General features: G+C 43.6%; 3 protein-coding genes across 6 annotated transcripts; 2 read left to right on the top strand and 1 right to left on the bottom strand.

Moving 5' to 3' along the window:
* Positions 1 to 6,865: 6,865 nt before the first annotated feature.
* LOC114847713 (zinc-binding protein A33-like) lies at positions 6,866 to 10,054 on the top strand. The gene is made up of 10 exons (XM_029137743.2): positions 6,866 to 7,018; positions 7,386 to 7,620; positions 7,702 to 8,089; positions 8,167 to 8,262; positions 8,354 to 8,587; positions 8,668 to 8,815; positions 8,904 to 8,930; positions 9,022 to 9,086; positions 9,209 to 9,325; positions 9,417 to 10,054. The coding sequence occupies exons 1-10, from the start codon at positions 6,985 to 6,987 to the stop codon at positions 9,774 to 9,776; spliced, it is 1,704 nt and encodes a 567-aa protein (XP_028993576.1). The 5' UTR covers positions 6,866 to 6,984; the 3' UTR covers positions 9,777 to 10,054.
* Positions 10,055 to 10,256: 202 nt separating this feature from the next.
* Positions 10,257 to 14,899, top strand: si:dkeyp-74b6.2 (cerebellin-1). The gene is made up of 4 exons (XM_029138251.3): positions 10,257 to 11,231; positions 12,418 to 13,102; positions 13,683 to 13,802; positions 13,887 to 14,899. The coding sequence occupies exons 2-4, from the start codon at positions 12,797 to 12,799 to the stop codon at positions 14,082 to 14,084; spliced, it is 624 nt and encodes a 207-aa protein (XP_028994084.1). The 5' UTR covers positions 10,257 to 11,231; positions 12,418 to 12,796; the 3' UTR covers positions 14,085 to 14,899.
* A 1,270-nt stretch (positions 14,900 to 16,169) lies between these two features.
* On the bottom strand, positions 16,170 to 22,109 carry ripk3 (receptor-interacting serine-threonine kinase 3). Of its 4 annotated transcripts, XM_029137864.3 has the most exons (14): positions 21,964 to 22,081; positions 21,090 to 21,253; positions 20,840 to 21,008; positions 20,615 to 20,770; positions 20,098 to 20,246; positions 19,782 to 19,831; positions 19,543 to 19,704; positions 19,058 to 19,140; positions 18,867 to 18,930; positions 18,374 to 18,417; positions 17,651 to 17,690; positions 17,530 to 17,555; positions 17,368 to 17,431; positions 17,100 to 17,266 (listed from the first exon to the last, which is right to left on the bottom strand). In XM_029137864.3, the coding sequence occupies exons 2-14, from the start codon at positions 21,245 to 21,247 to the stop codon at positions 17,247 to 17,249; spliced, it is 1,185 nt and encodes a 394-aa protein (XP_028993697.1). In that variant the 5' UTR covers positions 21,248 to 21,253; positions 21,964 to 22,081; the 3' UTR covers positions 17,100 to 17,246. The 4 variants fall into 4 exon arrangements, with proteins under 4 accessions (XP_040924921.1, XP_028993690.1, XP_055370628.1 ...); XM_041068987.2 differs by having other exon boundaries at positions 16,170 to 17,266; positions 17,368 to 17,555; positions 22,046 to 22,109; XM_029137857.3 differs by having other exon boundaries at positions 16,170 to 17,266; positions 17,368 to 17,555.
* Positions 22,110 to 22,719: the final 610 nt, after the last annotated feature.

Raw genomic sequence — 22,719 nt, 5'->3', positions numbered from 1 at the left:
AACTGGTTCATCAACCTCATCACACACAAATAAATTCCATTGTACGCTATGGTTCCTCACACTCATAGACAGAGTTTCAACAACATGTTTGTTGCTTTGTCATAAAGCAGGTTTAGTGCCCGTCTAGATAAAAACACATGTACCTAAATGTGATTCTACACCTACATGTGATTCTACAGGCACCTCCATTACTAACAATAAGATTAAGAAAACCTTTAATTGTTCAGTGGGGAAACTGTGTCTCACAAAAGCTCAACAAGCACAATACAGATAGAAAATGCAGCAGTTAAATAAAGTTAAGTTGGTGCCGTACAACACTATAACAACATTCAACACATAAGTAGATGAGTATGGACTCATGAGAAGGATTATTGTACATTTTATAAATATTGCACAGGTTCAGACAAATATTGCACACAAAAAAATCTTCCACAACCGATACAGTGGGTGAGTTTTTGGACTCGGATTGGAGTCTGATAGCATCAGCGAGGGTGGATCATTCTGTCGCTGCAGCTGCTCCAGAGCAGACAGTGAGTCCTCCAGTGGGTGAGAGTCCTGGTCCAGGATGGATGTGAGTTTAGCCAGAACCCTTCTCTCACCCACCTCCTGCACCGTGTCCAGAGTGCAGCCCAGGACAGAGCTGGACTTCTTGATGATCCTGTCCAGTCTCTTCCTGTCCCTCGCTGTGATGCTGCTGCTCCAGCAGACCACACGTACAGGACGGCTGATGACACCACAGAGTCATAGAAGGTCTTCAGAAGCGGCCCCTTACTGCCTGTGTCACAGCCTTTCAAATAGAAAAGCACCAGTTGAATGCGTTTGTCTGGGAAAGTCCAGGAGTCTTGGCCGACAATAGAGACAGTATAGTATTGTTTAATATAATCCATTGAGCACAAATAAATGATCTATATATAGCTGAGGAGTGGCTTCATGGCTGGAAATTGTCCTTCTGGTAAACACTTTGGTTCTGATATAACTACTCATCATCTAGGAAAGTGGTTTGGCACAAAGTTGATGGTGAGGGGAAGTTTACTGGGGTCAGCTGATCCGTTGTCTGCATTTAATGAGATGGTTCATACTTATTGAACCACTGAAATACTACATGAGTCATATTCATGAGACAGGGCTTGATGCCATTATGAAACATCACTCTCTCACTATAATAAATATTGTCTGTCAGACAGCTGACTCACCCACAAAAACACTTGGCCCAACCTTAGTGTTGTACTGGAAACCACACACCGGATGGCATTTTAACCCTTAAAGGAACCTAAAAGCAGCTGTGTCAAAGTCAAAGGAGGCGGCTGCTGGTTCACAGAGGTGGTGCTTTACCTTAGACTTTGCTCTTTCAGTAGGTTTTTCTTCACCACTTTCTTCATTTCTGTGCATATTTATTATTAAAATGTTCCTGAATATAGAGGTTGACACTAAAATCAGCGTTTAGCCACAGTGTTGCATTTATCAACTTGAAATCATGAAAAAGAACTTGTTACAGTTTTTGCCGATTGCTTACACACGTTTTGCAAAATTTGTCCCATTATGTCAAAACTCTACACACAAACCAATCAGACATCAGCACTCGGAGATTAACAACTCACATCTTTTCCAAATGAAACACTGCAATCAAAACTTAATACACGATTGAATCACCCTTTCATATCACCAGTAACACACTGATGGGTTTTATATGAAACACTCCAGTCTTTGTGTTTCCATTTTTAATTCTAATTTGCTCAGACTTCTTTTGTAAAACTCATCACAGGCAATGCAATGTGCTGCAATGTGCTCACGGGCATCGGGGGAAATATGGCCTTGTGTGTGGAATTCACCTCAATGTCTCCGCATGCCTCCGCCACTGCTTGCAGAGTCATATGGGTGTATGGTTGCTGAGCATATACTTTACACCGCCTCACTGAAAAGAATTCCTCAACTCCTCTCTCTCTTTGTCCTGCTCTCACTCTGACTCTCATTGCCTCCGTGTTTCTGACCTGGGGCCTGTTTGTGGCGCTGAGGCTCAGACTCGTTAGTGTTGGGTTTTTAGTGCAGGGGTTTTCAGGTGTGTGTGAGTGACTACAGTTGCCTTTAGAGTGTTTTCCCAATAATAACATGGGATTTTGGTTTTGGCTAATGTAATGTATGTCTGTAGTCTTTCACAATAAGTGTGTTTCAGAATTGAGACCAAAGTGCAAACTTGAAAATGTGTTTAAACTGTGGTTACGCTGCGTTTAAGATTGTGCTACAAGAAGTTTAAGTATTAAGGCTTTGGTCTAAGCGTTCGCCTTCAGTGTGTAAGCAATGGGCGAAAGCTGTAAGCGGGAGAATCGAGCTCAGCTTTCGATTCCCCCGAACTTCAATGTAAAGTAAATACATTCCAGCCACCAACCAGTTTATCCTGAGTGCACTTTTTTTTCTTTGATGGCATGGATCTTTAAACGAAACTCAACCGTGGCATCGAAAGATATGAAGTTTTTACAGTTTTTATTGATCGCTTTGACCTGTTTTTGAAAACAGGATCCACTCAGTCTTCATCATCACTATTTCAGCCGAGAATAAGGCAGCTTGCAAATGTGTAAACCCTTTGTCATTAGATTGACACATGTTTTCATCCCTTTTGCTAAGGAGTTGTCATTGATGTCATTCAAGCAGTCCAAGCTCCATTGTTTTATCTTTGGTGAACAAACAGAACAGTCTATTTCTAACTTTTAGAAACCAGCAAGACCAGTATGAACTCACCATAGCACCTGTTTAACACTCCTTCATCTTCAATTTGCATCTTCATCTTCAGTCTTTTGACCTGTGTCATTTGACATTATTCATCACAAGTTTGCACTTTCGTCTAAATTTTGTAAACTTGTATTACAAAACACCACATGCATTGTCTTACATTAGACACTTTGTTCAAAACCAAAATGACCTGTTATCATTGGAAAAACACAGATGTAGTCACTCACACACACGCCTGAAAACACCTGCAAAAAAAACACAACACCAAACAATAGGCCCCAGGTAGAAAACATGGAGGCAATGAGAGCAGGACGAAGAGAGAGGAGTCAGAGCCCCTGCCCCCAGCCCAACACACACACACACACACACACACACACACACAAACAAACACACTCACACACGTTGAACAAACTAAACACACACACACACACACACACACACACACACACACACACACACACACACACACACACACACACACACACACACACACAAACAAACACAATTGACTGGAGTGTTTTATATGAAACTCATTTATTACTGGTGATATGAAAGGTGATTCAAATGGAGCTTGTGTGTAAGGTTTTGTTCCCAAATTGTCATTTTTAGAAAAGAGTGTTAAGTTTGCTGTGGTTCATCTTGGTAAAGATGTGAGTTGTGAATCGTCAAGTGCTGATGTATGATTGGTTTTTGTGTAAAGTTTTGACATAATGGTGGCCTGGTAGCTCATTTAGTCGAGTGTTAGTAGATCAGCCTTGGAAGGCAAAAGGTCTGCGGTTTGATCCTCAGCATCAGGTGTGTGCAGAGAACACAACTAATGAGGGACTTTCCTTTTCTTAATGGGTTAATATCTGCAGAAAGTGTTTAAGCAATAGGAAAAACTGTAGTAACTTTTAATGCTTTCTCCTTTACGCTGCTAACTTTCTAAATAAACATCATCACTTATATAAAACCGCAGCTTTGGCGCCATAACGCCTCTCTCAGGTGGCCGGTACACGCTCAGCGACATGTCCCACATTCCTGGAATTCATCCAAGGAGAAGTTACACAACATGTCGAGTACAATAAAAGAATTCTGTGACACAACGCCTGATACATCTTTTTGGAATGAATGGTTCAGGATGTGAAGAAGCCAAGTTAGACATCATAACCCAGCAGTATACATGGCACGCTGTGTGGTGGAAATTCCCCATAAAAAGCAGATGAGAGAGTTGTTTTTTGTGTGATTTATTATAAAAATAAAGGAAAATGTTAATGGAGAAAGCAAATCAAAACCATGGATGTTGATCGTGCACATCAACAAACCAAAAACCAGCTGGGGAGATCAGTGCACACACCACGAAGGTGTGATGCAAAGAGTCCACGATCCTCAAGTTGCTTCTGCCTTTTAACCGCTCTGTCCGACTACAGTGGAACGTCTGTGTAGCCCAAAAAAACTGCATGCACCACCTCATCCCTGTCGCCATGCGTCTGGAGATGTTTACACCTGCATCACTGGCGTCTGACTATCGGAGAGGAAGGAGTGCTAAATCTCAACAGACAGAGAGATACACTACAACTCCCCGGCCTTGGGTTTAGAGCTAGAGTCTATCAGGCATAGACAAGCATTGAACAATGTAGGTGAAATGTTGAATACATAAAACAGAAGTTAGACAAAGCAGAAGATATTAATTGCAGAACATAAGTCATAAATAATATAATAACTGCATAGAAATAAGGAAGAAACAATTTTTCCATTACACCTGCCATTGCGTTTGTGTGTACTAATGCATAAATTTTCGCTAACTCTGACATCTGTCAGCAGAAGTGAGTGAGTGAATGCAGCCATGGTGGACCTTTAACGTAGAAATCGGTTGTTTGGGCTGACTTTAAAAGAAGAGGACAATTAACTCTATGGCAAATTAAGACCAGTGTATGATATATTGGCATGTCTAAATCTTCAAGCATTACCTGTCACAAACATGGTAGAAAACAGGTTAGAGCCAAGAGCAAGAATGATCAGGAGAGATGTACAGCACTAACAATCACAGCCAGGCAGAATTAAGCAGGAACTACCAGGTAAAATAAGAATATTAAAAAGTCTGTACTGCTAAGTACACTAAATTACTGCAACTTGGCAAGAAAATCACTGGAGGAAACTGTAGCAAGACTTGCAGACATGCAGTGCAGGTAGTGGACATACAATATCTAAACCACATTTATAATTGCTTTGCATATTTGCCATCATCATGTATTGAATGCCATCGTTTAGCCACAATGTTGCATTCATCAACTTTCATCATGAATGGGACTTAAGCAGAAGAATCGAGCTTAGCTTTCCATTTCCCGAACCTCACTGTACAGCAAATACTTTCCAGCCACCAACCAGTTTATCCTGAGTGCACTTTTTGCAGTCGTGCTGGCATGCTTTGTTGGTTTATTTGTTTAACAGTCGAGCTGGTCAGACTGGAAGCGTCTCATGTCACCGTAGGAGCCCACACTGTAAGCATTTGATGTAGTCAAAATGCAGTCCACACGTTACCAGCACTACTTCACGTAACCAACCAACTACACTACATGCAACAAAATAGAAATCTGGTGGTAGGTTTCCTTCAATAAGCTACTGTATAATCATCTAGCCCCAGAAGTCAAGACTATTCCTCAATCAGGAGGGATGTGATCCCATGACGATGAGAACGAGGACGTGTGACTTTGTCCTTATGCAAATCTACCTCTGCTCAGTCCTGGAAGCCCTCACAGGACTGGTACAGGTGCGCGAGTCCAACCACCAATAGGATGCAAGAGATTTAGGGATTAGATAATCACCTCCGGTTTCCAGTATTAAGAAAGTCCCACTGTGATGCAGACTCAGTGGAACCTATTTTAGTAAAACAGGTCAAAGCGATCAATAAAAACTGTAAGAAAGTCCCACTATGATGAAGCAGTAAGTGATGCGGTCATTGTCTTGGATGCTCAAACATCTACTAATATAGAGGTTTACGTGTGGTGTCTTCTCAGCCGAGCTAATGTGCTTCAAGTACGTTTGTCACAGGGACTAAGACTCCTAACCAGGTTACTTTGCTATGATATGTGCTTTCCTTGTTTCAGTGGAGTGGTAGATTGATGATGATGATTTGAGAATAAATCATAAATGTATCTATAAACATAAATACAATCTACAAACAGTACTTAGTGTTTTCAAGTGAATGTTTTATAGATGGAATGAGCTTCAGTTGTTTTCCATTAGCAGTTGCATTCCACTACATGTACACGTGTAGGTGTACGTGAATCACCTTCGTCACATCCAGCACCGATTGGCACACACGGATGCTTGCAACAACCAATCCGACGCGGGAACATAGATGATGAAGTAAGAGTCTGGGCATCAACGTTTTATGACGGTGTGAATCACCTGCCGATTCTAGTCTCCACCTTGTCTAATAAAGACTATCTTAAACAGTGCTCATCAAACAGACTTGCGTCAGATTCAGCAGCTCAGTAACACACTTCAGATCAATTCTGAAGCAAGTTGGGTTTTTTTTACGGTGTTTGTAGTTTTCAAGTTGTAGAAACTGCCTGAGTTTCTGTATCTGTAGTTTCGTTACTCGTGAAAGAAACTTAAGACCTGTTCATGAAAATCAGCCAATCAGTTAAAATGTTGTTATTGGCAATATTTTAACTTTTCCGACCTGGAATCTGAACAATGTGTTCCCTTGAGTTGTCTGTGTACTGTAGATTGTCACGGCTTGTCAACTGTTATACAGGCTGACGAATGGGCTTTTGTGCTCTTTGCACGTACAGTAGATAAGATGTCTTGTGTTCTGACACATGAGCCTACGTTCAAGATATGTAAAACAAACACGTTTCAAACAACAACAAACACCTGAATGTTGCGTTACACAATGCTCGATAAAAAGCAGACATCTTACGGTTGCATGGTTGAACGCTTGCGTTCGAGCTGTATTTTGTTATTTTGAAATCTACAACACTCTGGTATTTATTTGACCGAAAAAGACTAAAAGCGGAGATGACTTTAAAAATCCGGCCTAGAAATTTACGTCGGCTCGAGGGGCGTTTTCCAAAAGCAGTCCACGTCAAGACGCTTCAAAAATTCATTTTATAGCCAAAAAATACAGGACATCGCCTGAAGGCAAAAGACCAGAAATACCTGAATGTGAATCTGATCTGGGAGGAGTCAGCGTGTGACTAAAGCTTCCTCAGACAAGGAGCAGTATTTAAACCACTGCACACATTGTTCGCCACATGAGCTGCATCAGCAAAGATGAACAGGACACTGAACAGCACAAGCCAGACCGGTAAGACTTCATTAATACTACAACACAAACTCCCCACAACCACTCTGGTGACATCATTTAATGAGTTTCAGAGACAGTTAGAATAAGAATAATGCTAATAACTCCAGTCAAAGCACCGGTCGTGTGTATCATGGGGGATGTCCTGTCTGCCAGGGTTTTCTATGTTTTAGAAACTAATAGATTTGGCAGGAAATCTGTTGAATGTTTGGACTGAATTTTATTGTTGAAATGTAGCTTCGACGCAGACAGACGTGACACTATGAGGGGTGAATGAGGCCCTGTGAGCTGGTTTCACTGGACGGAGCTGAGCTACTGTGACAGTCCGTCACTGTCCGTCGTGTTTATTAAAACCACGTCTTCCCCACAGTCAGTAACCTGACGCCGCTGCAGCTCGAGGAGCAGTTTCGGTGCTGCATCTGTCTGGAGATCTACACCAACCCCGTCTCCATCCCGTGCGGACACAACGCCTGCCTGGACTGCATCGAGGACTACTGGGACACCAAAAACAAGCCGGACTGCCCGCTGTGCAAAGAGGTGTTCCCGCAGCGGCCAGAGCCCCGCATCAACCACACGTTCGCTGATATCATTGACATATTGAAGAGGTGGGTCGAATTATTGCAAACTCAACCTTGCAGTGTTTAATTAGGATTTAGCATATTCATATCTCCATTTCACTCCAACAGATCTATATCCACGCCAGCAGAGGGAGGGGATGCCGCCGCCGCCGCGCCGCCGGGCGGCTGGGCGCCGCGGCGGGTCCAGAGCGCCGAGGCGCCGGCCTGCGACGTCTGCGGCGACGGCGCCGCGGCGCCGTGCGTCAAGTCCTGCCTCGTCTGTCAGGCCTCGTACTGCGACCTGCACCTGTGGCCCCACCTGAGGGACCCGGAGCTGCAGCGGCACCGCCTGACGGAGCCCGCCACCTTCCCCAGCAGCCACCTGTGCAGGAAGCACGGCGAGCCCCTCACCATGTTCTGCAAGAACGACCGCGCGCCCGTGTGCGGGAAGTGCAGCAGGCGGGAGCACAAGCAGCACAAGGTCGTCGTCATGGAGAAGGAGAGCAACAAGGTCAAGGTGAAGGCAACTGCGTTTTGTCCAACGGCTGCGACCCTGTTGGAAAACTGGGTATTAACGACGGTTGAACCTTTCAGGCGATTGTGAGGGAGAAGAATGTTCACGTTCAGAAGATGATCCAGACCAGACTGAAAAAAATAGAGGAGATAGAAAAGTCAGTGGATCTGGGCAAAGTAAGTCTGGCTCTGTTACATGGATGCACCAACAACAAAAAGATGATTCGTTACACGTTGCCTAAACTCCCGCTATCCTTTCAACCCACAGAAAATCACACAGAGAGAGATTGAGAACAGTTCCCAGGTCTGCACCCTGCTGATAAGCACCATCCAGAGGCACCGGGCGGAGCTGGTGCAGGAGCTGGAGCGGCGGCAGGAGGAGGCCGAGGAGCGGGCCGACGAGCTGCTCGGCGACCTGAGGCAGGAGGTCAACGCGCTGCAGGCGAGCGACGGCGAGCTGCAGCTGCTGGAGCAGGCGCAGGACCCGCTGCACGTGCTGCAGGTGAGACGGCTCCGGGCTCTGGGCTCCGGGCTCTGGGCTCCGGGCTCCGGAGCCGCGCTCATCACACGCCTGTGTTCCAGAGCTTCCCGTCTCTCAGCGCGCTGCCACCGGACAGGGACTGGGCCGGGGTGGCGGTGCACGCCGACCGCTGCGTGGGCGCGCTGCGCGGAGCCGTGTCCGCGCTCGTGGGCGTCTGTCGGGCGGCTGAAAAGCAGCTGTGTGCGGAAGGTAGGCGCCGTCATCCAGGTCCGGCCCTGAACTGATTTCTCCTGAGGGAAAACGAATGGTGTCTCAACCCTTTTTTTCTTTTCTGCAGAGGCAAACAAGCTGAATCAGTATGCAGGTAGGTCCAGCGCCAAACGCATCATGACCTTTTTCTCCTTCTACTTTTTATCAAGTACTCGTCTAACTTGTCTATTTCTTCGCTTGTGCAGTTCATGTCACCCTGGATCCCAACACTGCGTCCGACTGGCTGGCCGTGTCCGCGGACGGAAAAAAGGTACGAATGTGGACACGATCACATCAGACCACTGTAACTAAACAGTTTAATCTCACCCACGCGCTCCAAATGATGCTAACAACGCGTACCCTATAATGATGAGCTCCTGTACTCCCCCACAGGTCAGCTGCCAGAAGAAGAGAACCCCGCTCCCAAGCAGCCCTCTCAGGTTCGACTCCTGCGTCTGTGTCCTGGGGAAACAACGCTTCACGTCCGGAAGGCGCTTCTGGGTGGTGCAGGTAGGAGCAAACAGACCCCAAACACCCACATATGTGTTAAAAGGAGAACATTTACAGCGTTTTAACCCCCTGCTGTGTTTCTGTGTTCCAGGTGGGGGATAAAACGGACTGGGACCTGGGCGTCGCCAGAGAGTCCATCAACAGGAAGGGGCTCATCACGGTGCGTCCCGACAGCGGCTACTGGGCCATCTGCCGACGCAAAGGCGGCAGCCTGTCTGCCTGCACCGGCCCCTCCACCCCCCTCCACCTCCACGAGACCCCCCACAAAGTGGGCATCTTCCTGGACTACGACGAGGGCTCCGTGTCCTTCTACGACGCCGAGGCCAAGACCCACATTTACACGTACAGCGGCTGTGGCTTCAGCGGGCCCCTCTGCCCCTACTTCAACCCCTGCGTTCAGGACAGCGGGAAGAACGCGGCTCCGCTGGTTATTTGCCCTGTTGAAGTCTGAAGGGTCCAGGAAATAGGAAAAGATCCTAAAACCAACTGAAAGAAAATGATTTTCATTCTTTTTTAAGAAATGTTCTTGAAATGGGTCTTGAATTTTTTACTATACTAGTATTTGCACCATATTGGCCTGTGACAGGCTGTTTATATTAATGAACATGAACACTACTATAATCTTATATATAGTTTTGTATATATATAAGTCATGTATGATAGCATGAAGGATTTTTACTTGTTTGTAAAAACTGTGAAACTGAAAATAAAAACAGTGTTGAAATTTAATGTTTGAAAGTGATTTTTTGCACAACAATGAACAAGGTCATACATTTCTACCTTTAACCTTCAAGTTTTAGGAAAGTTATTTTTTTTACCTGCTTGACGTGTTGAAGTCATGCCTTTGCGTGGATGGCGTTCTGCAGAGGGCGGGGCCTCCTCTTCTTAAGTTACAGCGCCTCTCGCTCGCACCTTTTGACAGGGATCTTATTGTTTTAGGAAATTCCAGCGCCTCTCCCTGACCTGCTGGAGCTCCACCTTGACCCCGAGAGCTTAGACTAAGTATTATTTGCAAAAGAAAATTTAAAATATTGCTTTTTACACTTGTCAACTGAAGACAGATCGTCAGCAGTGCTCATATGATGAGCTGATATCGTCCATTCTTACTTTAGCCTTAAGTTCTCTGACATACAATCACCTCTGAACATAGTTTAATGACAAGGTTAATTTTTTTACCAAAGACGTGTGGTCAAAAGATGGTGATAATGTAAGACGGTCGTTGTTGCTTTAATACAATTATGAACCAATGCTTTATTTGAGATCCTTTGTTTTGCCTATGACTCAGTGACGTCAACAAAAGGTTTCAGACTTTAACTGCAGCCTCTTTGTTTGTTTTGGGGTTTACCTGTTATTTGTTTAGGGGTTTAAATCCAAAAGCAGCGTTTTGGTAAGTATTGTTCTATTGTTTTTTCAGTTTAAATGTGTTGAGTGAGTGAAAATAATGTGTCGGTGGCCATTTCACACCTTTACAAACATGGAGTACAATCTTTCTTTCCTTATTTTACTGTGAACAATCTAATGACAGTTAGAATTTTCTCAAAAACAAAATGTGGTTGCTTCAATTTGCTATTGCCCATTAATTTCATTAGTCTTTCCTAATAACTAGAAAAGCCACATTTTTAGTTTGTAACTGTGCTTTTCACTCCCACCGTCTGAGGTGTGAAATCTGAGGTAAAAGAGAGGGAGGAGGAACAGATCCAGGGGGGCCGAGGAGACGTGAGAACAGAAGGGCCGCATTGATCGCGATGTGCTTCAACGTCTGCTCGAGCATAAAGATAGCTACGCAGAGGGCAATGGAGGAGAGCGCGAGCGGGAGGACAAGCGTGAGTGTGAGGGCAGACGGGAGCGCGGCTTCCAGGATCGTCCAACTTCACTGAGCAAATCGCTGCTGTTTGCAGCTGCAGAGGTGGGTGATTTTCAGCAATGTAATAATAATGATAGATATAAAGGAAGTAAAAACTTTGAACTCTTTGTTGTAATTTGAAATTTTTAAACTTTTAAATTGTGTGCTAAAACATATATATAAATAGTAAAGTGTTCATCTACCATAGTATAATACAACAAGTACATTATCTAATGTTCAGGTAAATATTAACAGACACAATATTATCGTTGATTTGTATTTTTATTGAGTGTGATTGATATCTTGTGATATCTTGATAACATGTGGGAACCTACAGTACACCTGGTACATGGGCGAACTGTGTTTGTGTTCTTGTACTTGTTACGTGATGGGAACCAGAACAAAAGTGAGAACATTTTGGAAGTGAGGACATTGTTTTGACCTGTCCTCACTTCAAAGCATTGTTTGGTGGTTCAGATGATTTTAGAGATAAGATTGTGTCGGGGTTTTTAATGTTGCAGCAACGATTATGGGCAATAACGTACGGTAGTTCTGATGTTAAAGGGCATTATGTCAACGAGCGTCCTCACAGAAATAGAAGGACGGATCTGCGTGTGGGCATGTGAAGGAACGCAACCGCAGAGACGGGGATTGAATAGAAAAGGTAGAGAGGGACAAGGAGTGGGAGTGTTTACCCACAGATGGCTTCTCTGTGGTGGGACTGTGACAGTCCCCTGTCCCCCCTCCTGGGCCCAGCTGGCAGAACTTGTGTCAGCCTCTTTCTGGCCAAGCGTTACCTCATCCCTCCCTCATTGACGTATTGTCTTTTTACACACGCACACATTATTGCTGCTGTTCCCCTAATTTTTGTTTTTCTCTCTGGGGATCACGGCAGCTAATGACAAAACCCTTTGGAGGAATATCAAATGCAGTTGTGATTTCTACTTTGATATCACAGGTGTATTTGATTATGATGGAAAACAAAGTTAGAAGAAGAAATGTAATTACAATATTTTATACAAACTCACAATAATAGGTAATAATATTATATAATACTACTGTAATAAATCCTTACATATTGTGTTATTGCAGTTTTTTGGATGAACAGTTTATTAGTGGTGGTACAGAGTGGTTTTGATGTAGGACTCTTCTCAGCAATTATCAAATCTACACAAGCAACATCTGCATTAGACAGCAATGATTTGCAGTGCTTCAAAAACTGACATCTAATATTCTGTGTTTCAAACAGGCCTGAAGTCTAAATAGCCTCCAAACTGGTTCGGATCTTGTGTCAGCACCAAGGTGTTGAGTCAAACTTCGAGGAACTAAATAACCAGAAGTTCTCGTCTGATATGATTTTGAAAAGCTTCCCGTTAAGTGCCAGCGAGTAGTCATCTCCAGAGCAGCTCCACCCACAGTTGGCAGAACTGAACGTTGAGGAACAGCCATGATAACCATGTTTAATGCCTGAAGAAATGCATGAAATCCTTGGTGGTTTCCATTTGAAATTCTGACAGCGTTACGACGGTGAGGTGTTTTCAAGAAGCATTCTTGCTGGAGAGACACCGAGAGCCATTCCTGGATTTGAAACGCCAACAAAGCTCCCAAGCACGTAGTGATTTAGAGCGATGCCCCCTCCGTCTCCTCCCTCGTCGCTCATCTTTGCCTCCTGCTATGGGCTTTTCGCCGGACTGCTGCTTCCTGTCCCCTGGGGGCCCTCGGGGGTCCGCGGCCAGAATGACACGGAGCCGATCGTGCTGGAGGGCAAGTGCCTGGTGGTGTGCGACTCCACCCCCTCCGCAGAGCCGTCGGGCAGCGCTCTGGGCATGTCGGTGCGTTCAGGGACCGGGCGCGTGGCGTTTTCAGCCATCCGAAACACCAACCACGAACCCTCGGAGATGAGCAACCGCACCATGACCATCTACTTTGACCAGGTGGGTTTCAGCCATGTGCTCTTGTATCGTAGACTTCTGCAACATCAATGACCTAATCTACAACAATGAGTCATGTGCCTCTAAGTACAGTAATTAATGAGCGGTGAAGAAACACTACTTCCTGCTGACGTCAGGGCTGTGACCAAACTTGGTTTGTTCCGGTCACTTTCCTGACAGCACACACAGCGCATCATGTTTGTGCCAACTTATTTACTGACATAAATGTGTCTGGGAGTCAGTGTGTCATACAGGAAGCTTCATTAACTGTGTCACAAACAACTCACTCTACAGTAATTAAGTAATTAATTACACACCTCGAATCGCCAAGATGAAACTGTGAGGAGCTTATAGACTCTATGTATGAGAAGTGATTTATGAATACCAGTTAGTGTCTGGTTGAGGTGAATCAGGTTTTAAATATCCTACCATAATTACATGTTTTGGAAATGAAGAAAACTAGCTAAAGAGAGCTGATAATGATAAAGTGATCACAGAACTCCTCAGGATGATCTGATTGAAGGGTTTTTTGGACCACGGTTTTTCTTTTCATCTCACTTCTTGTCGGCTTGTTTCCTCTTAGATCTTGGTAAACGTTGGCAGCCATTTTGATCCCGCCAGGAGCATCTTTGTGGCTCCAAGGAAAGGAGTCTACAGTTTCAGCTTTCACGTTGTGAAGGTTTACAACCGGCAGACAATTCAAGTAAAAACAGCAGCTTAAAAGGCAACTACAACTTGACCTTTTCCTGGCACTGCATGTCCCCATTGACCTGCCCTCTGTTTCCAGGTGAGTTTGGTTCTGAACGGCTGGCCTGTGATCTCAGCCTTTGCTGGTGACCAGGACGTGACCAGGGAAGCTGCCACCAACGCTGGGCTGGTGATGATGGAGAGGGGAGATAAAGCTTACCTCAAACTGGAAAGGGGGAATCTGATGGGAGGGTGGAAGTACTCCACCTTCTCCGGCTTCCTGGTTTTCCCCTTGTAGGGTTACATGCTGTATGTTCCATGTTATAGCCAAGTATAGACGGGGTTGGTTTTAGGCTACATGACACTGATGAGGAAACATGAAACAGTTGCAACAGTGAACTGCTTTGATGCAACTTGATGAACGAGCTGTACTCAACATGCACACAATCACCTTTGATGTAATTTCCATTTGCCTGTTGGCTTTGCTTGCTGAAATCATGTCTGTCCACAGTTTGTGAAGTTTCTTTAATGCATGAAGTATGGAAACGTCTGTGGCAATACTGGCAATAAAGAAAACCATTGTACTCCTTGCACTGCACCCATTCCCCACACACGCACGCACACACACACACACACACACACACACACACACACACACACACACACACACACACACACACACACACACACACACACACACACAAATATGTATGTATAGGAACTTTGTTGTGGAAGATGTTAAAGAATGCAGTCAGATGAGCTCTCAGCCAACTTGACCCCATTCTTCAAAGCGTCTGGGTTTGACTTACGGTATAAGTTCTTAGTGTTTGGCCTGTGTGCATTAGTTATGCAATGAAAATTATACAGTAAACACGTACGCATATGAATTTCCTTTTTACCTCGAATGAATTCGTACAACGAATGGCCTAAGGCACCCCCAGAGCTTAGTAGCTATTTTTAACCAACAGTACATGTTCCATGAACTCAATAAGTCATGCTCTAACTACAGTAGCTGTTTAGGAAACAGGGGGGCCCTACAGATATATGCTGAATATATCAATATATATCCTTTTATTCATGATTGTTTGATTTCAGTAAATACCGTCAATACTTCTAATGTCCCAGTGCTGTTGTTTTCTACTATACATATAAGAACCGCACAAGGAGCCTGCGCGGCTCTGTGGCGGTGGATCCGGCCCAGAGATGAGGCAGATGGAGGCCTGGCAGTGAAGACAGGGACCCGGTGCCAGGAGCCTGCTGCGTTCACACTGAACTGTCATAACCGATTCGTGTCAACGCACCGGCGCACAGCAGAGGCGTGTGTTAGCACTTTGGAGAGGCACGTCTGGAGTCCACATTTAACTTTACCTCCAGTGAAGACGTTGTAACAAATGTCTCTCTGATGTCATGAAAAGTGGAATTATTCCATGTGTGACAGCTGCAACCTACAGTAAATATACAATATTTTAGTTTATATTTTACTTTATTTTATATATACAAAGCATCGATCTTAACATATGGATTAAACTTTTTTGTTGCGACTATACTGATTTTATTATTTGGCTTGGGTTTAGCTAGACACCTGGTCTACTGTAAGTATTTTTGTCAGTAAAACAAGTCATTTTGTTAATAAGAAAAAAAAAAAAGACAGCAGTGAGTCATAAACACCTTATTAGCCTAAAAGAAAAACAGGGGCGCCCTCTACAGATGCTGGTGGCAAAAACATTAAGTTACAGATGCAGATGTAGTGTTGGGTAACTTTTCACATATTTAAAACACAAAATACAAATGTATACAAACTTATTAGAATGTATTATAATGTCTTGGCCTGTGCATTTAAAATGAATGAGGCCAAAAACATACAACACAAACCATTAGGATGCAGTCCAGCAGCGACTGTGACCTTGATGATAAATATCATGTAATGTAATTGTGTTTCCTCTTTAACACAAAGCCTCATTTATGATCTATTTTGTTCATTTTATTCCATGTTGTATGTTAATACGTACCCACCCTCAAATCCGCAGCCATTCCCTTACTATTTATAGCAACATGCCCTCCTCCTTTCTGTGCCAGATCGTTTCATATGCTTCACAGTAGTCCCCGTGTTCCTTCCAATTTTCCTTGTGTATTTTGGGTGAACTAGACTTTTGAATTATGCGTGTTTGATACAGTAGTTCTCCCATTTTAGTAATCCTAATAGGCCCCATAGTGACCCTGGCTCTTTTGTTCGGTATAATTCTGTCTGTAACTGGTTCTCAGCCACCGAATCCCTGAAACCTTGCTGAAAACAGTAAAACCAACCGTGCATTAACAAACAGACCCAAGGCTGCAAAATATGCAGTAGTTGTGTTCCTGGGACTTAATAAAATAAACAAAGAGGCAAAGAGAGACTCATTTAATAGAAATTATCAATATTACAAGCAATTACATTAATGTTCACTGTATGTTGGTTCCAGCACTGAAGCTACATCATGTTCCTACTAAGTGAAGTATTTAAAGCTAAGATTTCATGCACCATTATTGATCACCATTTTCATTATGATCCTGGTTTATATTTAAACCAATTTGGGCCTGAATGTGTTTTGCCTCCACTCCCCTCAAGTCATTGTTAAATACAAAATCAATGGGGTTTTTGCACATTTCAAAATTTCTAATATTTGTTATGTTTCCATGATCCAACTATATTTCCAATGTGAATAAATATATGAACCATGTAAATATACCTAGCACTTGAAATACCAAAGGTATAAAGATTTCAGCACCAGAAAAAAGCTTCAATTTATTTTGTCACATACATAATGTGGTAAAAACATATTCTGAACAGATTATATTGAATAGCTATATTGAATATATTGAAGCTTTGACTAATAATCAAGCTGCTGTTTGGCTTCCAAATTAGAGCTGGCATCGTGACTGTGAATATTTGTGGGCCACAGTTGGACAAAAAAACAAACCATATGACCACAATTGGCTCAGACGTTGCTCACAGGAAAAAATGATGTGTGAGCATAAAAAAACCCAACCAGAATAAATAAAGGTTGTCCAAAAACTAGCCGTACATACTGCACTTACAAAACCCTTTTTACACACAATCTGAATCCTGCAGATTTAAAAAGCAAAGGCACAGGATAAAAAAAATCAAGCTTTTATAGAGGAATGCCTCTTAGTCATCTCAAGTCCTACTGTTGTGCAACACAGGACAAACCACAGAGATACGTGTGAAAGAGAACTTGAACACCACACGACGCACACTCGTCACACTCCCCCTGTCTGCTGTTTTCTTTTTCCTGGATGCGGCGGGAGGTTAACAGCAGATGGGGCTGTCGGATGGCGTTTCCTCTCTACGGGGCTCGTGGTGTAAATGGTCATGGTGTTGTTGAAGCCGCTCTGCAATCCAGTTACGTTGCTGAAGTAAATGTTGACTTTACCTGTCATGGGGGCGTTGCTTGAGAGGGAGTCAGGGCTGGAAACCTGGCGCTGCAAACACACACAGGCTGTTAGACATAACTTCCTGTTTTCTGATTTTCGTCATATCATGAAACAATCGTAAAAAGCAATGATTCAACAGGAAAAAACACCTGATACTGATGAAGGTGCGCTTGCTTTAAAGATGCATTTGCTGTTTTGACTGGGTGCAACCTCCTGATTGAATGAGACGGTGGGAACGATTCAATGGGGTGAACAGATGATGGTTTTACTTCACAGTAAGCTGCCGAGCCGGAATGGTCAACGTTACAAACATTCGCACGTTGAGGTGAGGGCACATCTGAAACACGTGAAAACATTTAAATAATAAAGCTGTAAAGACATGTTTACACATTGGAGGGTTTTAAGAAGCTTTTTAAGAAACCTTCTCTTTACCTTTGACTCTTGAATTTGAAGTCCAACTACCAGCCATTTCCTAGAATGAGAAGGAAGTTGAAATCCCATCTGTTGGCTGTTCACCACACACTGAACTAAAGGACTAAAAGTTTGAACTTTGTGTTTTGGTTTTTGTCTTACTGTTCTTAACTGACTTTCTACCAAATGTTCAGTGACAATCGTGGCACAACAATGTTTCATCAGAGAGGATTTCATTATCCTAGAGTGGCGGAATTTTACCCTCTCGTCTTTTTTCCAATTACATCTCTAACAACATAGAGGTAAGTGTAGTTAAGCACTGTTAACAAATACAATAATTGTGGGACATACGGTATATGTTTTTTCTTTTAACTTTATTATATTTTACAGTTCAAATGAATATCAAATGGTCCTTGGTTCTTGGTTTATTCGGGTCAGTCAGGTTTAGGTATATTTGTGAGAGTAAATACCCACAGAAGGATCATTGGTTGCACGAAGCTTTTACATTTGCTGTGTTCACACTATTTCCTGTAAAAATTCCCCTGGTGCAGCAGGAAGTGATGTAATATTGTAATATCGGTAATATTTTCTGATGCCAACCACCAATATGGAAAAAGAAAAATGCTGTTGGTCAATGACACTCTTGGGGTGAAGAACGAGGAAAGCACATCTTGAAATTTTCTGCTCTGAGCTCCTTCGCGTCTCTGCAGTTTAGAGCAACAGTCTCAGTTTTTGTGATCTCACCTGAATCGGCGGGCGTCCTGTCGGCACATTTTTAATGTTCACACCTGCAATAAAGATCACATATAAACACGTGAAACATTTTTGTTTTGTCATAACATCCAATTTAATTTAACAAACACTGACGAAATTGTCAAAATCATGAGAAAGTGGCTTAATTTTGTTAATAGTTAGATGAGTAGTACTTTGTGATCAGTCTCAGTACTTTACTGTTTGAATTACTGTATGAATGAATTGAACCTAAGAAATCCACCAGAACCACAGAGGAAGTGGTAAACCAGGGCTCATTCTACAAATAATACCATACAATTAAATAATTAATATTATTTTTGTGTGGGATTTCCACATTACAATTACAATTTTCTGCTAAGCTAAGACCACGCATCGACTGTATTGTGCAGACACAACATTTATTCAAAGCTAATACACATGACGGAAAGTTATGAAAAATCCCCTTTAAAGTGGTGTAACATACAAATGTATTTTACAAACCAACCCGAGGTCTGAGTGATATGAAACCTCTCAACATGCTCTGCTAGGCTTTCTTCTTCCTTTTGGTCCTGGAAAGAGGAAGAGAAAGAGCACATTAGGCAGTGTCATCACTTAGAAATGAAAACAAGGATTGGCTGTGTCATATCAAAGTTTTACACTTTAATTTGGAGTAGTTTGTAGAGACGGGGTCCTCACCAGTTTCTTCAGAACTTGATGGACAGCGTCATTAATTGCGTGTTTGTGCATCTTGTACAGTTCTTCTGTCATGGTTGTACACTCTGTTAAAACACAGCGTGAAGACGTTATAGTGTGTGTGAGCTGTGTGTTTGGTGGAAACCCCGACTGCTACTGTAAAACCACAGTAAATACAAAGCTGACCTGGAAACCAGAATCTGTTTCTGGCTCAGGAGGGAGGAAACAACTCAGCCATGTTTGGGTCTGCTGAGAGGTAAATGTTTGGACCCACAGATTTCCATCCCCAATGGCCAACGATAAAGATCATAAAGGTCAAGAAGCTACAGTTACTGTACAGTAGCTTCCATTTATACAACACTGGCTTGTATAACCTTTCTTGACGACCCAGTCAGGACTGAAGAGACTTTTGGGCAAACAAAGTAAAGACACTCCGTAGACGTTCCATCATGTTATTCCAACGCTAATGGTAAACAAGCAGTTCTCACCAAAGGACGAAGGCCTCTTGTCGGGTTTTGCCTCCCAGCATCTCACCATCAGCTCCATCAGTCCCGTTATGCCTGCACGTCCTGCAGCCTGGCTTCGGATCTCCTCCAGCGACGGTCGGTCTCCCTGCGGGATGCGAAGCCGCACGATGCTGGACAGGGCATCTACAAAAGAGCAACGATGGAGAGTGTTAGCGCTAGTCCGGGCAGACGCGAGGTTTGATGAGTCCGCTGACACTTACTGGCATATGGCTGCTTTCCCGTGACAATGGACCACAGTAGGATTCCATAGCTGAAAGACAGGCAGAAAATGCTGCAAGTCAGGACCATTAACACAGTCACACCCACTAGTTTTTGGCTCACGGTGTGTTTACAACCATGAATTATTTTGTGTCTATTACGGCATTGAGAACGAAGCTATAATCAGTGTCTGGAAACACCGACTGGAATTATCTGATCTGAACAAACACCCTTAAAGGCTTTTACCTTAAAGCACCTGCAGTGTTCCTGTTAATTTACGACACTGTTGCCTGTGTGTGCATTAGTACGCTCCTGTACCTGTAAATATCAGAGGCTCGCGTAGGCGAGTATGACAAGTCAAAGGCCTCCGGGGGCATGTAGCTGATTGTCCCGCCTTCCTCCTCGCTGTCCTTCTTAGAAGCCCGTGTGACACTGTATGAAAACCGGGCAAGTCCGAAATCTGTGAGCTGGACAAAAAAACAAAGAACACACAATGGAGAAGAAAATGAGCACAGAGAGGAAGGAAGCTGCTGGGGAGCATGGAAAACACAGAAAGCACCAAAGCCAGTGATGAGTCAGTCTATTTGACATTCGTAAATATAAAAATATAATCAGATGCAGAACATTACCACCACAGGCAAAGTTGTAACTGTTGATAAGCGATGCACATTAATTAATATTAGTTTATCCTTCATCTCCTGCACTATATTAACACTGTTATGCGTAATAGCCTGTTTATTGAAGCTGACTGTTGAAATAGAAAGGAGAAGCTCATAAAGTGCGATAAACATGCAGCCAGATGAGCCCTAGCTTCTTCCCAGAGGCTCAGACTCACCTTGGTATTGAGGTACCAGTCCAGCAGCACGTTGCTGGGCTTCAGGTCCAGGTGGAGCAGGGCCGGCGTGAGGCTGTGCAGGAAGTTGACACCCAGACCAATCTGGTGAGCCAGTCTGAAGGCCAGCGGCCACGGCGGGGCGCCACATAGGCTGTCCTGTTAGGAGACACGTGAGGTCATTTACCGGAGACAAGTCAGGACCCCAAGGCCCAACCGGTAGTTTACCTGCAGAGACGCCAGGGTTCCCCTCTCCATGAACTCCATGACCAGGCCGAGCTGCGCCGAAGGGCCCGAGGATGGGGGTCGGCCCTTGAAGACCCCGAGGACCTGGATGACGTAGGGGCTACTTCCCTGACGCATCATTTCCACCTCCCGCAGCAGAGACGAGCTTCTCCTGTGTGTGAACGTCCGCGCTTGTCAGTGATCAACGCTTTGTCTCACCGGAAACAAAGGTCATCTGAACCAGCGAACTCACCCGTCATCGTAATGTAGAAGCTTAACGGCCACGTCGCAGCACCACTTATGATGCCGGGCCTTGTAGACTTGGCCAAACCCCCCGGAGCCGATCACCTTCCAGTTTTCTAGGTTGGCGTCTTCAATCAGAATTGGATGAATAGAGCTGGACAGAGCCATGATTCACTGAAGGGAGTAAATGACAGTTATTTACCCGTGGCATGACGGAGACTAGACTAGAACTAGTGATGTTGCTCCAACTCCAAATTACACACTACTCCAGTCAATATTTTGGTTTGAATTCAAATATAGATGACTAATTATCTAAATCAGAGGACATTTTAGATAATGAAACCAAAAAAACGCAAATCATACGAGTGTGACATGTGAGTTTCTGTCATTTTACCTTGGTTATTACATTATTATTAATAAGTGGCAAACTTTTCACTCTGTGACTCACAGCCTTTACAGCACAAGTAACCACACTCGTGTCTACAACTGCTCACATGATGGAAACCAGGATGTTGTTGTTCACGGTGGTGAGCACGAAACGAAGTAAAAGTGGAGCGGTCCCACCATGACGGACAACTCACTGATGATTTAATCCTCCCTGTGACTGCGTTGACTTCAGCCTTAGTAGCTGTTGCTTTGTTCTCCTATAATATTGCAACATTCACTCACAAGCAGCCCGCTTTCCCTTTTGCTTCTTGTTATAAAATGACAATAACCGACAGTAAATCTACTGCGTTTAAACACGTGAGCTTCGAACACCAGAGACACGAACAAAAGATTTAAAAAACAGCATAATTTACTGCTTAAGTCGATTCGAGAGGCGTTTTTAGACCCGACTCAGAATGAACCTGAACGGTGATTTTTCTCATGGTGGAACTACTCACCCTGAGGGATAAACCCTTCCTCCTCATCACTCAAGTGTAACAGCAAGCGTGTAAAAACCCTCCTGTTCATTCAGTGACTTACTACTCACAGCAGCGTCAGGTCTTCTTCCATCTGAACAGGAAAAAGCAGAAGTGAAACAGGGCAGCTTAGATCCAGCCCATAAATGCCTGCTTTACTTCTGCTTCTGGTTCAGGTCAGTATATGTTGACAGCGCTAACTCAGTTTCTTCTCGTCTACTTTTGTGGCTCTTTGCTTGTTTTCTTATTGTTGTTGAAAGAATGTTTATAGTCAGTTAGGCTGTAGCACAGGTCTAAATCATCTATAGAGAATCTCGTTGACCCCATCTTTCGTTTTCAATGTCTAACTTTAAGATAACAATTGTGTTATATTACAATAATAATTATTATTATGTTTGTTTGTTTGTTAAACTACTTTTTAAAGAAAATATGATTCTCAGCCACATTTATATCAGGGACGCAGTAAACTAAGAGGTTTCTACCAAACTGATCCAAACACTGAGAAATGTGACATTTTGCCAGAAGAGGGGACAGTCAATAAAATGACTTACAGTAAATGGCTGATTTACACGAAGACGCCCACTGTTTGTCATATGAATAGTCTGAAATTTTCACAGCAGCAAGAACAATAATATAAAAACACACTATACGCGATGGAGACGTCCAGCACAAGCCAGAGCGTTACCAAAGTCTCAACCCTACATACTACAGAGGTATGGTGTTTTTCACAGTTCATAT

Source organism: Betta splendens, chromosome 2 (assembly GCF_900634795.4).
Source record: "Betta splendens chromosome 2, fBetSpl5.4, whole genome shotgun sequence".
In the NCBI taxonomy this organism is placed as follows: domain Eukaryota; kingdom Metazoa; phylum Chordata; class Actinopteri; order Anabantiformes; family Osphronemidae; genus Betta; species Betta splendens.
The sequence above is the reverse complement of the archived record's forward strand: the minus strand, read 5'-3'. Positions and strand labels throughout refer to the sequence as shown.